General features: G+C 56.9%; 1 protein-coding gene across 2 annotated transcripts; it reads left to right on the forward strand.

Moving 5' to 3' along the window:
- Positions 1 to 3,056: 3,056 nt before the first annotated feature.
- TMEM125 (transmembrane protein 125) lies at positions 3,057 to 7,056 on the forward strand. Of its 2 annotated transcripts, none has more exons than XM_045859904.1 (4): positions 3,057 to 3,210; positions 3,696 to 3,956; positions 5,246 to 5,384; positions 5,624 to 7,056. In XM_045859904.1, exon 4 carries the CDS (start codon positions 5,772 to 5,774, stop codon positions 6,429 to 6,431), a length of 660 nt encoding a protein of 219 aa, XP_045715860.1. In that variant the 5' UTR covers positions 3,057 to 3,210; positions 3,696 to 3,956; positions 5,246 to 5,384; positions 5,624 to 5,771; the 3' UTR covers positions 6,432 to 7,056. The 2 variants fall into 2 exon arrangements, with proteins under 2 accessions (XP_045715860.1, XP_045715859.1); XM_045859903.1 differs by having other exon boundaries at positions 5,250 to 5,384.
- Positions 7,057 to 14,033: the final 6,977 nt, after the last annotated feature.

Below are 14,033 nucleotides of genomic sequence, written 5' to 3' on the forward strand. Positions count from 1 at the left end.
GCCCCCATCTCAATGACATCCGCCACAGTTTCCTCTCATGACCCTCGCTGTGACATGTCTGTTCAATTGTCTGAGGCTGCCTCTCCTTGCAGGCTCTCAGTTCCATGGAGGCAAGGCTGGGTCTGATTTAAAAGTCCACTCAGGGCCCTGGCTGGTGTGGCTCAGTGGACTGAGTGCCAGCCTGAGAACCAAAGGGAATAGAACCAAAGGTTCAATTCCCAGTCAGGGCACATGCCTGGGTTGCGGGCCAGGTCCCCAGTAGGGGCACATGAGAGGCAACCACACATTGATGTTTCCCCCTCTCTTTCTCCCTCCCTTCCCCCCTCTAAAAATAAATAAAATATTTTTTTAAAACAAAATAAATAAAAGTCCACTCAGGTATCTGGGTGGATCATTGATTGAGTGGCCCAAGAGTAGAAGCGGGGGAACCGGTTAGGAGGACACTGTGGGACCACACGTGTGAGGACAGCTGCTGGAACCAACATGGAGGCAGCAGAGAAGCCGAGAAATGAGTCCTTCTGACTCTAGGACTGGGGGGAGTTATCCAAGCAACGAGGAAGGGAGAAAGACCGGGTAAGAAGGAACATGCAGAGGAAACTGGGGCTCTTCTCAGGGCCCTAGGAATTTAATTCGCTGTGGCTGGGATGTAGCAACACTCAAAGGACGGATGCTGGCCTGGCCGGGGCCCAGCTGCGGAGGAGAAAGCCCAGGCCAAGGAGGGCCCCACCCAGCGGGGCCTGGCCCCGTGGCCAGCAGGTCAGCAGCATGTTTTCTCAGCTGCAGAAGAGTGAGCACAGCTTCTTGCAAGCAAATCTGGGGTCAGAGGTCCAATCTTGTTTACCTCTCCTTGTTCTGTTATGTGCTCCCTGCGTCAGCCCGCTGGGTGACACTGATTGGGTGGCTGCTGCACCTCAGACCTCCTTCCGCTGCTGAAGCTGACCCCATGGGGCGGGTCTCACCTCACTGGCACCACTTCCTCCTTCACCAGGTCCCTCCCTCCAGTCCAGTCCTCACTAGTGGAGTGGGCCTGGCAGTCTCCTCCTCCTGCTGCAGCCAGCCTCAGGAACCTTGCTGGTCACACCGCAAGTGGCCAGGCATTGGCACACGGTCTCCACTCTTGCCCTTCCGGTTGCAGTCAGTCCGTCACTGAGCTCTGGGAACATGGTCAGTTCCGCTGTGACAGCTGACACCTGTGCAGGCTGCCCTCTCCCTGGGCCTCAGACTCCCATGGGCTCCCCTGCCCTCTTCTAGGGTCCGCATCAGCTGTGGCCAGACAGTGTGAGCTCCCGCTGAGCCTCCTCTGCTGTCCTGTTCTCCCAGCGCTGAAGACCCTGCCCCATAAGATGTTCTGGCACAGGCGTCTACCTTTCCCCATGTAGATCATGACCAGTCGTTACCAACCAGTGGCTCCCAAACGTAAAAGTAGTACCTGAGGGACCCTGGGGGACCTGGGAACACCTGTGTGTCCAGGTAGGGCCCACACCCTGCACTCATTGCTCTGGATTTGGAGTGAAAGGTGAGAGAGAGGCCGGTCAGGACCAGGAGTGGAGAAGAGGAGGGAAAATATCGTGAGTTCCCTGCCCCAGCTCATTCTGCCCGGGACTGGCCTCTCCTTGGGGCCAGGAGGGTAAATAAGTGTCAGACGTGTGCAAGAGGAATACACAGCCCAAAAGCTCACCAGGCACCCCTCTCCCTGCCTCTCCCAGGGAAGCGGACACCTTTATAAAGCTTTGCGAAGTGGCAAACCCTCGTGTTCTGCCTGAGGCTCAGCCTGCCCCACAGCAGTCAGCCAACCCTGACTCCTCCTCGAGGGAAGGAACAACCCAGTGCTGTCCCATCCGGGAAGGGAGCCGAGGGCCACAGTGGCGACTGCACAATTGCAACATGGCTAGTCTAACTAGGTAGAAGGCACACAACTTATTTTCAAGAATTCAGTCTCAATGAAAGGCCAAAATAGCTCATTTAATCATTTGTATATTAAAATGAAAATATTTAGGGGTGAAACAAAATGTTCATGTATGAGTATCTCTTTCTTTTTCACTTTTTTTTATCACAGCTACTGGAGACCTGAAATTACGTATGTGGCTGATGTTATATTCCTACTGGACAGCCCCTCCCCAGAGCTGGGGCGGGCCCGCAAGCACCCCCACAGCACAGCGCAAAGAAAAGTGTGAACAGGGCGAGCGCAATCCCGTGGTGAGCTGCTGGTGGAAAGATAACTTTGATTTGTTTTTCCTTGTCTCTTGCAGACACATCAGGAGGAGACAGCAAGAGGCACTCATCACAAGGGACCCAATCCAGGAGGTGGGGACAGCCTAACCCCTTCCCACAGCACTGCCCCCGCCCAGCCCACCCGGAACGTGTGTGGTGTGTGGTGCCAGATGCGCCTGTGGGCAGCAGAGCCCTGACTGTGCCCAGTTAGTTACACTCCAGAACCCACCACAGGCACCTCCAATGACAGCCAGGGCCTCACAGTGGCGTTCAAGGCGCAATGCAGCCTGAGCCAAACTTGTCTTTCCAGCTTCATCTCACATGCTCCCTGCTCAAGATCCACACACCTCGTGCAACAAATATTTACCGATTACCTCCCATGTGCCAGGCGCAGTGCTGGCTGAGGTCACCATAGTTTGCAAAATAGGCACAAACCTGTATGCCTTCAAGATCACACATCTAGTGGAGGGTGACAGATAAGTAAATAAGGAAAATCACAGCACATGCTGTCTGAGCAGTTGTGGGGAAAACACAGGGGCCATGGGTGTACCCAAGTGGCACCTAAACCAGACTGGAGGTCAGGGAGGGCTTCCTGGAGGAAGTAACATCTCAGTTAAAGAATTCGAATTCGTGTTGGTCAGACCAAAGCTGGGGTGGTCAATATCCCAAGCAGATGGGACTCTGTGTTCAGAAACCAACCAGAAATGCAGAGCGGAGGGCAGAACATGCTGAACCAGAACGACCTGCATTCTGGCTGGAGTGCAGTGACCAGTGGCAGTTGGCTGACCTGCTTGCTATGTGTGGCCGGGACTTGTGAGCCCTGTGAAGGAGTGTGGCATTTATCTGGAAGTGTATTCTGCAAGTGTTTTCAGCAAGGGAGCTCCTGTTTCCCACAGGAAGTGCCTTTACCTCTCCTCCCTGTGTGATGGAATCCTGCCTCCCCCAGCAGGAGCCAGCCAGTGGGACTCAGTCAGGCACTGGAGCTCGGAAGGAAAATGAGTGAGGGACTTGGGGGGTTTCCGCCAGGGGAAAGTGCCAAGGAATGGAGGGACAGGGGCTGGGGCCGGGGGTCAGCTGTGGAACTTGAGGCCGAGGCATGGTCTGAGTTTGGATTTAGGATCTGGGGGCTGACTTCTGGCACAGGAGGCAAAGTTGGGACTGAGGATGAGAGGAGGGTTCCAGAATCTGGAGCAGGGGTTCGGTGAGGAATTTGCTCTGACGTTTCAAGACAGATTTGGGGTTAAGATTTGGAGCTGGGTTTGGAAATGAGGCTGGGGGTTGAGACTGAGATTTGAGATTCAGGGTTGAGGCTAAGATGTGGGGTGAGGGCTGGGGTTGGAGCTAGGAGTCCTAGTTCAGGTGTGAAACTGCAGCTGGGGCGGGGGTTAGGTTTGGAACCGGGGCTAAAGCCCAGATGGGGCTGGAGCTGGGGGGATGAGTTAGGGCCCGGGCGCTGGGGCAGACAGACAACATTTCTCCTGCAGCCCAGGTCTGGGAATTCTGTTCGAGCCCTAACTGCAGCTGACAGAAGCCCCTCCCTTCCCTGGAATGCATCTGTCTGCTGAAGGAGCAGTGCCACGTCAGCCAATCGGCTCAAGCCCTGCCTAGGAAACACCTGTTGATCTCCCTCCCCACCGCTGGTCTCACCGGGGTGCAGGTTAGGCAGGTGAAGCGCCTCCCCGGAAACAGAGCTGGAGCGCCCCACCTGCCCCGCTCGGGTTGGATCCAGCAATTCCAGGCTTCTCGTGAGTTCCCCTTAGCCCCCTACCCCTCTCCCGCCCCCACCTTCTCCCACTGCCTCCACCTACCCCAGCCGGTGAAAGCACTTTCAGATCCGTGAAACCACCGCCCTGGGGAATGTGGCGCTGACTCCAGGGCCCCTCCCACAGCCCCTTCCCCACCTCCCTCTGGGGCATTTGCACCTGCCCCTCCTACTCAGCTGCCCGGCTGCCCCTGCTGAGGGGTTGTGGAGGACAGAGACCTCATCAGGGGTGTAACCCACATACAACCACACAGTCACATTCCTGGAATGATCCAGGATTTGCATCCCATGTATTAGCAGGAGTCCCATACTGCATTGGAGGGGATAACCAACATTGTGTCCTTTAATTCAAAAAGCTTGTTTGGGGCATCTATACAGGTCCCAGAATTCCCACTGAATTCTGAAATGGAGCTATCAAATGACTAGCCCCCACCCCTCAAGATAAATGCTGTCCTCGATTTTAAGATAAGGAGACTGGGACTCTAAGAGGTGAACTCAAGGGGACCTCTCTGATGACCATCCCCCCAAATCCCTCTTCCAACTAATCCACACCCAGCCTTTATCACATGAACCACAAACCTACCTGCTATAACTGGGGTGTCTTGAGGGCCAGAACCCTGGCTGCTTTATTTTGCCCAGTCCTGCTGGCTGGCTTCTCAGGGACATGTTAAATGGGTGACCACAATGGGGCCCCTTGCCCCAGTCCGCATGGGTGGTGAGGACTGCAGCTGGGGTTCAGACCCAGAGCCCTCCTTTCCTTTTGCACAACTTTGGGAACATCTCAGAGGAGGGTGCTGTGGGGGTGGTGAGAGGGCAGAGAGCTGGGAGACAGGAAGACCCTGAGGAGGTGGGGTTGAGAGGGGGCGGAGTCAGGAAGCTGTGGGGATGAGGGTAGGGGCTGGGATGAGAAATGTTCAGAGGTGGCTCCCTGGGACGAGCATGAGGAGCAGAAGAGGAGGAGCAGTTTTGGGTAAGATAAGGAGCTGGGGTTGGACCTGTTGCATCAGAGGTGACAGTGAGTCTATGGAAATCGAGATGGCAACTGGCTCTGGGTCTGGAGCTTGGGAAGGAGATCTGGGTTTGAGGGGCATGGGGTGGATTTGGGCACCAGCAGCCCTGGCTGAGAAACTGGACCGGATGTTAGGGGAAGGAGGGCATTAGGGGTTAGACCCTAACCTGCAGAGACACAGCCCTACGTGAGAAGATCCAGGGTCAAGCTGCTGGTTGCAGAAGGGTTAAGTCACAGCCCCCTCCCCCCCCTCCTCCCAAGAGCCAGCGGTGACAGCTGAAGCCATGTGAGTGGATCCTGAATGAGGCTTTATCTCTGGCTCTCGTCATCATCCACTGTCCATCGTGGCACCAGCTCCCTCGGCCAGCCGGGATGGGACAGGCAGCTGAGAGAGCCAGAGAGGTCAGGCACTGGGCAAGGGGGCTTCCTCGGAGGGGTGGGGTGCTTTATGTGGGGAATCTCTCCTGGGGTCATTGGAGAGGCACCCCCAAGGGGCAGTGCTAGGGAGGGGGCTTTCCTGGGGGACTCTTCAGGGGACGTGGGAGGATTCCCGGGGTGCATCACCACAGCCCCCAGGAGAGGCCATGCATGGGTGGGGGCAGGCGAGCTGCAGAGGTAACAACTGTGACTCTCCCCCACAGATGATGGTGGCTTTACCCCGGACTGTGAAAGGAATAGGACTCTGGGCTGCCAGCTGCCAAGCAGGTGGTGGGGGCTCCGGGCCCTGATCCACACCCTTTAGTCCCTCCCTGGTGCTGTTCTCTGCCCTGACTTGTCCCAGACCCGGCCATGCCAGGGGGAGAGGCTCGAGCCCCGCCAGGCAGGGGGCTGCCCCCAGATGTGCTGGCGGAGCAGGTGGAGTTATGGTGGTCCCAGCAGCCACGGCGCTCGGCGGTCTGCTTCGGCATGGCTGTGGGCCTCGTGGCTGGCTGTGGGGCGGGCGGTGTGGCACTGCTCGCCTCCACCAGCAGTCGCTCGGGTGAGTGGCGGCTGGCAGTGGGTACCATGCTCTGCCTGCTGGCCCTGCTGGTTCTGGTTAAGCAGCTGATGAGTTCAGCCGTGCAGGACATGAACTGCATACGCCAGCCCCAGCACGTGGCCCTGCTGCGCAGTGGTGGCGGTGCCGATGCCCTCGTGGTGCTGTTCAGTGGCCTGGTGCTGCTGGTCACCGGCCTGACGCTGGCCGGGCTGGCGGCCGCCCCTGCCCCTTCCCGGCCACTGACCTCCATGCTGTCCGTGGGCATCGCCCTGGCTGTCTCCGGCTCACTCTTGCTACTGGGCTTGCTGCTGTATCAGGTGTGCATGAGTGGACACTGCCCTCCCATCCGTGCAGCCGCCCCCTCCGCCCACAGTGACCACGGCAGCAATGGCAGCATCTTCAGCATCTCAGGACGACTGTCTGCTGGCCAGCGTCAGGAGACCACATCCAGCATCGCCAGCCTCATCTGACCAAGCCAGAGCCCTGCCCACAGCCTGCCCACAGCCTGCCCACAGATCCACGCCAGGGTGTGAGTGAGTGCGTGCATGTGAGTGTGTGGGTGCACATGTCCCCGGGACTGTCCAGCCCTTCTGTGGGGCTGTGTGATGTGCGCTGGGGCCCTGAGTGTGTCCACTCTTCCACACCATGGTGAGATGCTCGCGTGTCTTCCTGGAACTGGGGGCCGGGGCCGTGGAACTGTCAGAGGCTGTCTGTTTGTATCTGGGATCCCTGGAGACTCTTGGCTCCTATTCCCCATGCCCCTCCCACCCAACCCTGCCCTCCAACCCCCGTCAGGGATTTCCCCGGCAGGGACAGCTGCCCACCTCAGAGAGTGCACCGGCAGGTCTCCATCGGGGAGAATCGCTGGTGACAAAGTGGAGAGAACACGGGCTCCAGAATGGGACAGGTCTGGATTGGACTCCCCCTTCTGCCACTTCCCAGCTGGGGAACTTGGGCCAGTGGCTTAACCTCTCTGAGCCTCGGTTTCTTGAGAGTCGTGGCTGTGGTCATGGTAGTCAGTTCTGAGGATCAGATAACATGTATGGAAGGACTGGGTATGTTACAGATGTGCAATAAAAGTGGTGGCTGCTCTTATTGCTACTATCTTCACCCCCATCCCACCTAGAGACACCCCCTTCCCCCCCTTTTCCCTTCCCCACATTCACCCCTTCCAACGTGAGCGCTCCGGCCTATCCATCTGGGGCTGATGGACAGACCTTGAAGGTGTGTCCTCAGTAACACCTGTGCTTTCTCCTCTTAGATACCCTGAAGCTGGAAGAGAGGTGGGGAGTAGGGGGTGCTCAGCCTGAGGACGGTGATGGGTTTCTGGTCCCAGAGAGGGAAGTGGTTGTGGGTCCTTGGTATTTGCTCACGTGCTAGCTCAGGATGAAGCCTTAAGTACTGGGGTTTTGTCAGCTGGTTTCTCAGGAGGCTGAAGTCCCTACCCCACCTCTGAAACCAGAGCATCCTGATCCATGTCATCGCTGCACTGGCTGGCCTACCTCTGGGTTCCTGGGCATGGGAGGGGTGCTTGAAATGCCCTTGGGTGGTAAGAGTCACTTCCTGCTTGGCGTGCACCCTGGAAGGGCTCTCCCCTTCTGTGGTGCAGGAACACTCCCCGGGCAGCCAGGGTAAAGCGCCAGCTGAAGAGGGCTCAGCGTTCTGTCATCGCTTGCTGCTTCCCACGGTGCAGGTTACAGGAGTCCCTCAGAGGATAGGAAGGAAGGGACCAGACGTCCCCTCTTAGGAAGGGACCTACCCTAAGAGGGTTCGATGTAAAGCCACGCAGGCTCCAACAAGAGAACATTGCTTTCAGCTGCCGAGAGCAAGGCAGAGTCCTGGAGAGAACGCGGAGGGATGGATGAGAAGGGTTATGCCAACTCAGGGAGGGAGCCGTGTGAGCAGAAGGGACAGGGCATGTCCCGCAGCCCCAGGTCTTCCAGAGGCACCTCAGGCCCCTCCACATATTCAGACTGGAACCCCTCTCCTCTCTCGAGCCAGCTCCTCCATCTCACCATTCACCCGGCATCCGGGTCAGAACCCTGAGCGCAGTCCCAGACGGCACCCTTGCTCTCTCCTCACCCTGTGCCCCCCCCAAACACGTCAGCCCCTGCAGACGTCCTTTGCGGACAGATGGCCACGTGGTAATCACACTCTGCACTCACCACCAGACGGATCCGCTGTGCCATTGCCCGTTGTACCACATACGGCCTCTCTACTGTTTTCCCTACTTTCTCTCTTCTCTCCTTAAATCCACCTCCCCGCCCCAACCCCAGCACACACACACGGAGCCCCAGTGACTGTGCTCAAACAAAGTGCAAATTTACCCTAAGATCCTTCCACCGCTTGCAGGGTAACGTGCAGACGTCAACACGATCTGGCCTCCCCGCCCCTCCAGTCACCCTGTGAGCCAGACACGCTGACCTACTGCTGGGCCCCACCTCCTTCTCTCCCCCTCCCAGCCTCCCTGCGTTCTTTCCTGGCCTCCCCAGCGTCCTTCAAGACTCAGCTCTCTAGGGAGCCACATTCTCTGGGAGTCTTCCTGGACCCGCTTCCCCCAAACTAGTGAGTCACCCCCCTTTTCCAGCCTCAAACCCTCAATTGTAGACACCAGTCTGCAATTTTTTTCTGTGTGCCTGTCTCCTTAATCAGGTGGTGAGCTCCTTTCTGGCAGAGTTTGGGTCTTCTCACCTGTGCATCCCTAGTTCCCAGCATGGACCCAGCACAGAGTAGGTGCTTTGTCAGATGGATGAAGGGCTCCAGGTTGGTTGGGTGGCAACATGTGTGTAAACATCAGGGAGAGATATACCCGTAGTTGGGAAGGGTAGGGCAGGCAGGTCACTGTCCACCGTGGGCCCTGACTCTCCTGAGGCCCCACACCACAGGCCCCAGAAAATCCCACTCCTCCTGGGTCCCCAAGAGGGAGCTATCTTACCACCAACCCCTGGGCCATTCCAGGACCACAGAACGCCTCTCCATCCTTTAATATGGGGAGGAATCATGTTTCTTTCCGGCTGAGGCAGGGTTAGACTCTTCCATAGTATTTCCTTTAAGAACGTAAAGGAAAACAGAAAACAGAGGCCCAGAAGATGGGGAGGGGGGCGGCGACTTGACTCAGTGTCTGGACGAGCAGCTGCTCTAGGCAAGGCCCGTGGCAGGCTCCCCGGGAAAGGCTGAGGGTGGAGAGTGAGGCTCCTGCCCCAGGGGGCCCAGTTCAAGGGGCAGTGCAGGCAGATGTCTGCACACCCGCCTAGCCCATGAGTTGGGAGGGTAAGAGATGGGTCGAGGCTCAGGCAGGGCACCAATGCTACCGCTTCCTCTATCTGTGAAGCCCGCCCCACAACCTCCCTCCTCCAGCTTGTGGCTCAAAGCATCTCGCAAACCCCCGTCTTGGTCCACGTTGCAGCCAGCTGTCCACAGGGCCCTCCAATATCTCCCTAAAGCTGCCCCCTCCTCTCTTACCTACCCCTCCCGTCTTCACCTCCCTCTGGTTAATACTCTACAACCCATCATCCCACCCACTCCTTGACAGAGTCCTCATCTCCTTAGCTGCCTGCCTCTGTGACCCCACTCTCCCAGGAAAGCCCCTCTGTGGACGAATCCACACATCTGCCTTCACTGCGCCTGCTGCCTCACACTGAGTGGTTGTTAGAGGAACCGGCACCGCCAGGCAGCCAGGCATCAGCAGGAATTCCTCACCACTAGTCTCAACCTGGTCTGCAATGCAGCTCAGCAGTTACACTGTTTCCTTGTCCTCTGTTCCCACCGTGACCCACAGCTTCCCTCCGCTCCCTTCACATCCCACATTTCCCCCAACACCACTCCCTGCAGGAGGCCCGAGCCTTCCAGCTCATGAGAAATTGAGAGTCCTACGGAGGGAAGACTCCACGTTGCTCCCACCAAATCCATCCCCCTTAGTCCTGTCTGTGAGATGACCCTGGCAGCGCCGCTGAGGGGCATCGAGAAACACGGGGAGAGTTTAATCAGACGAGTGAGGTCTCTGACCAGAGCAGGCTTTGGGACTCACTGGCTGAAAGGTGGAGCCAGGGTCAGCTTTCCAAGAAAAAGAATAAGAAGAAATGGCCCAATGGCCCCAGAAGAAGTGATATCTCCATGGGCCCTGAGGGATGAGAAGCCGCTGGCCAAGCTGGGAGGCTGGCAAGAGTGCCCAGAAAGAAGGAGGAGCAGAAGGGTCCAGGGAGAAGAGAACTTGGCTCCTTCAAGCAACTACGAAGGTGTGTGTGGCTGAAACACGGCGCACTGGCGGGAAGAGGCCGGCCGGGCCTCAGAGGCTCCCTGCATGAGGCAGAGTTTCTCAGGGCCGAGAGGAAGTCAGTAAAGGGCTGTAAGCAGAGGAATGAGTGGCCTGGTCAGAATCGTCTTTAGGACAATCATTCTGCCTGCAGCCCAGAGAATTCACTGGAAGGGGCTAAAACAGAGGCAGGGAACTTGGTTGATGAAAGCCATCATCCAGGTGCAAGATGATAGAGGCACAGACCACGGGGTGGCTGTTGGGACAGAGCAGAACAGAATGGACTCTGTGGATGTTCGGAAGCTGGGACCCGCAGGTCTTCATGACAGACTTTTTAAGATGGGAGAATGAGATGGGTTTGCGACCACAGAAAGAGGTTTACGATACAAGGTAGAGAAGTAGCTGGTCTTCAAGTCCCTGTGCGGCAGGCGGGAAGGTTGGTCCAGGACACACAGTGGAGGTACTGGGCTTGTAAAGCCATTTGGGTGAGAGAGAAGGAAGAATGGACACAGGTTAACTTCGTGGGTTTTGTAGCAGAAGATTGAGGGAGGCCCTGAACAACAACTATCTGTCATCTGTCTGTAAGGAAGAGGCCATTTTATTTTTATTTTTTAAAGATTTTATGTATTTATTTTTATAGAGAAGGGAAAGGAGGGAGAAAGAGGAGAGAAACATCAATGTGCAAGAGATACATCGATTGGTTACCTTTTGCACACCCCCCACTGGGGACCTGGCCTGCAACCCAGACATGGACCCCAACTGGGAATCGAACCAGCCACCCTTTGGTTCACAGGCTTGCGCCCAATCCCTGAGCTACACCAGCCAGGGCAGAAAAGGCCATTTTAAAGAGCTGCTATGGAGAATGAGAGAGGGATATGACCAAGGAAACAGCCAGTTTGCTGGAAGCTTTGAGAGCCCACGGGGGTGCCGCAGGCCAGGCATTAACAGATTCACCATCCTGGGCGACAGCAGGGGTTTCTCAGCAGCACTTGGAGGTCGGGCACCAGGTCCCAGGCCAAGTTCACCTGGAGTGTGCAATGCTGAGACAAGGGGGCATGCAGCTGAGGGTATTGGCGAGACAGGTTGACAAAATAGACCCTGAACTCTAAACCAGTGTTGGGTGAAGAGAAAAGACCAGAAGGAGCCGATGGAGACAGACTACAGTGATGTGAAGCTAGAGGCTCCCGTCAGGCGGCGGGCAAGTTGGAGAGAGAGAGAGAGAGGCCCCTGTATGTGCCTCCTGGGCTCAAGAGTCAAAATCCGGGTTCTCAGCCATGTCATCCAGATGCCTGGATCCTGGAAGAGCATTTCCCAGAAATTTTCCGATCTCTTCCAGTCCAGGTGGCGTTCATATCATATCCAAGCACGCAAGACCTTGGGCTTTCTGGGGACCCTCGGGCCTCCCTAAAGGAGCTTCTTCCAGGAGGTAGGGAACCAACATAGGCCCCTCATGCTCAGCTCTCTCTCTGCACAGGGCAGGGGTGCCTCCCCGCCTCAGGACCTGTGAGACCCCCTGGGCATAGGCATGGAAGCCAGCCCCCCAGATGGGACATACCATGTCTACCCTCACAGCCTGCTCCCCCAAACTGGAGTTTGCACCAGAGACTTCTCAGCCCCCATTCACTTGGGGAGTGGCAGGGGGACCAGCCTGGCAGGACCAATGCAAGTGCCAAAAGCGGGAGGTTCCTTCTCAGGGCCTGTTTACTTATTTATTTTTTATTATTATTTTTAATCCTCACCTGAGGCTTTGTTTATTGATTTTAGAGAGAGCGGGGGGAGAGAGAGAGAGATGAATGTGAGACAGAAACATGGATTGGTGGCCTTCCGTGGGCACCCTGACTGGCTGGGGATTGACCCTTCAGTGCACAGGCTGACCTCCCAGCCGCGTGAGCCACCAGCCAGGGCATTCTGCGTCTGTTTAGTCTGTAAGCTAGGGCGAGATAAGGCATTGTTGCTGAATGAAGAAGCAGTTTACATGAACTTGTTTGATCCTCTGCTTCTGAGACTATAAAAGGAGGGTCTGCCCAGCAGGGCTGATGGAAGAAGTGCTGGAACATCAGTGATATTACTGTTGTTATTTCCACAGCACCGAGACTCTAATCCACGTCCTTCCTGAGCTGAGTTCTGGGAAACAGAAGTTCAAATCCCCAGCCCAAATCGAAGGAGGAGGGAGGAGTCTTGACAAGCTTCTTCCTAAGGGTTAAGCCTGGTCTCCAGCTGTGGGGAGGCCCCGCAGTGGGGAGTGGGGAGGCGACTGTCCAGGGGGTGCCCACAGGCAAATGGCTAACGCCTGCAGATGCTGGCACTGTTCCACCCTACTCGTACAACTCATTTAATCCTTCTAACCACCATGCGAGGCAAGTACTATTATGATTCCCATTTTACTGAGAAGAAATTAGACCACTGAGGGCATAAGTAACTTGCCCAAGGTCGAACTGCCCATCATGACAAAGCTGGGATTTGAATCCAGGGATTCTCAGCTCTCAGCTCACCTTGCTGCTCTGCTGGGGCTTCTTACACTTCATGTGTGTGGCTTGTGTGACCCCTGTCTTTGGCCTCCAAATATGGACAAGAAATCTGGCTCTGCTTTGGGGACAGCAGGACAAGGCAGCCAGGAGCTGAGTTGTCCTCAGCAGTCAGGTCAGGGTTGGGGTTCCCAGGACAGAGTAGGTGGTGGCAGCTGCTGCAGGGGCAGGACAGGGTGCAAGGCTGAGGCAGAGGCAGGCTGGGGCCGGGGCCTAAGCCTACAGGACGGAGCCGGGTCTGGCTGAGCCCCAAGCCTCCCAGCAGGCTCAGCATCCCTGGGCCCGTGAACCTGTGGACCCAGGTCACATGCCCGCTTTGTGCACAGGGCCAGGCATGTGGAGCACCTCAGTGATGGTTCCTCAGAGGAATCCAGCAAGGACTCTGAGGACAAGGTCCAGGGAACTCATGACCTCAGGGTCCTGCTCGGCCAAGCTTGCTGCCCACAGCAGGTTCTGAGAGGAAGCGCTCCCCAGCTGACTGGTGCTGGGGGCTGGGCTCAGGAAAAGCACCTTCTGGTCTGGGATCAGGCCCATCCTTCTCCTGGGCCCCTCAGACACTCTGACCCAGGTCCCAAGGAACATGTGAAACTGGGGGCAGCTGAGCTGCTTTCTGGCCTGGGACAGCCCCTCCAGGTGGGCCTTGGAGGCAGCTGGAGGGCAGGGGACAGGCACACTGTGTTTGCAGCCTCTCTGCTCTCAGAGGCCAGGTCAGGCTGCGGCAGCCTCTGCTGCTGTCCCGGACACAGGGACTTCCTAGGTCTGTGAGGGTCCGACCATCTCGGGCTCAGGAAAAAGTGCTAGAGTTGGTGCTGTTCACTGGGCTCCCCTCCGCCCTGGCTGTCTCTCCACTGCTGGCAAGCCCGTAGATGCCAGTGTTTCCCGACTCCATTCCCAGTGCCTCCTCAACTCCATTTCCGTGAGCTAATCACTCCCAGAGCCTCAGGGACCCTATCAGAACTGACTATACCCTATCCCCTATGGGCAGACAGGACTTCTCCCCTGTGAATCCCAACTGCCCCTGGGCGTCTTTCCCTGGAAATCCCACATCCAGCACTGAATCCTCATTCCCCAGAAACTGGCTCCTCCACAGCACACCCAGCCACCAAGCCAGAAACCAGGGCAGCTTCAAGGACTCCTTCCTGCCCCCCACATCCGACAGCCAAGAGGGGGGGTGCTGCCAACCCTGCCTCCTCCAAGTCTCTGCACTGTTCCTGTGCCTAAGGGAACAGACATTAGTCACATCTTCCTCCTCTCCCTCGCTCTCTCTCCATCTCTCTCTCTCTCTCTGCCCTCCA

The sequence above is a fragment of the Phyllostomus hastatus genome, unplaced genomic scaffold (genome assembly GCF_019186645.2).
Source record: "Phyllostomus hastatus isolate PE091 unplaced genomic scaffold, TTU_PhHast_1.1 phas_scaffold_182, whole genome shotgun sequence".
In the NCBI taxonomy this organism is placed as follows: Eukaryota; Metazoa; Chordata; class Mammalia; order Chiroptera; family Phyllostomidae; genus Phyllostomus; species Phyllostomus hastatus.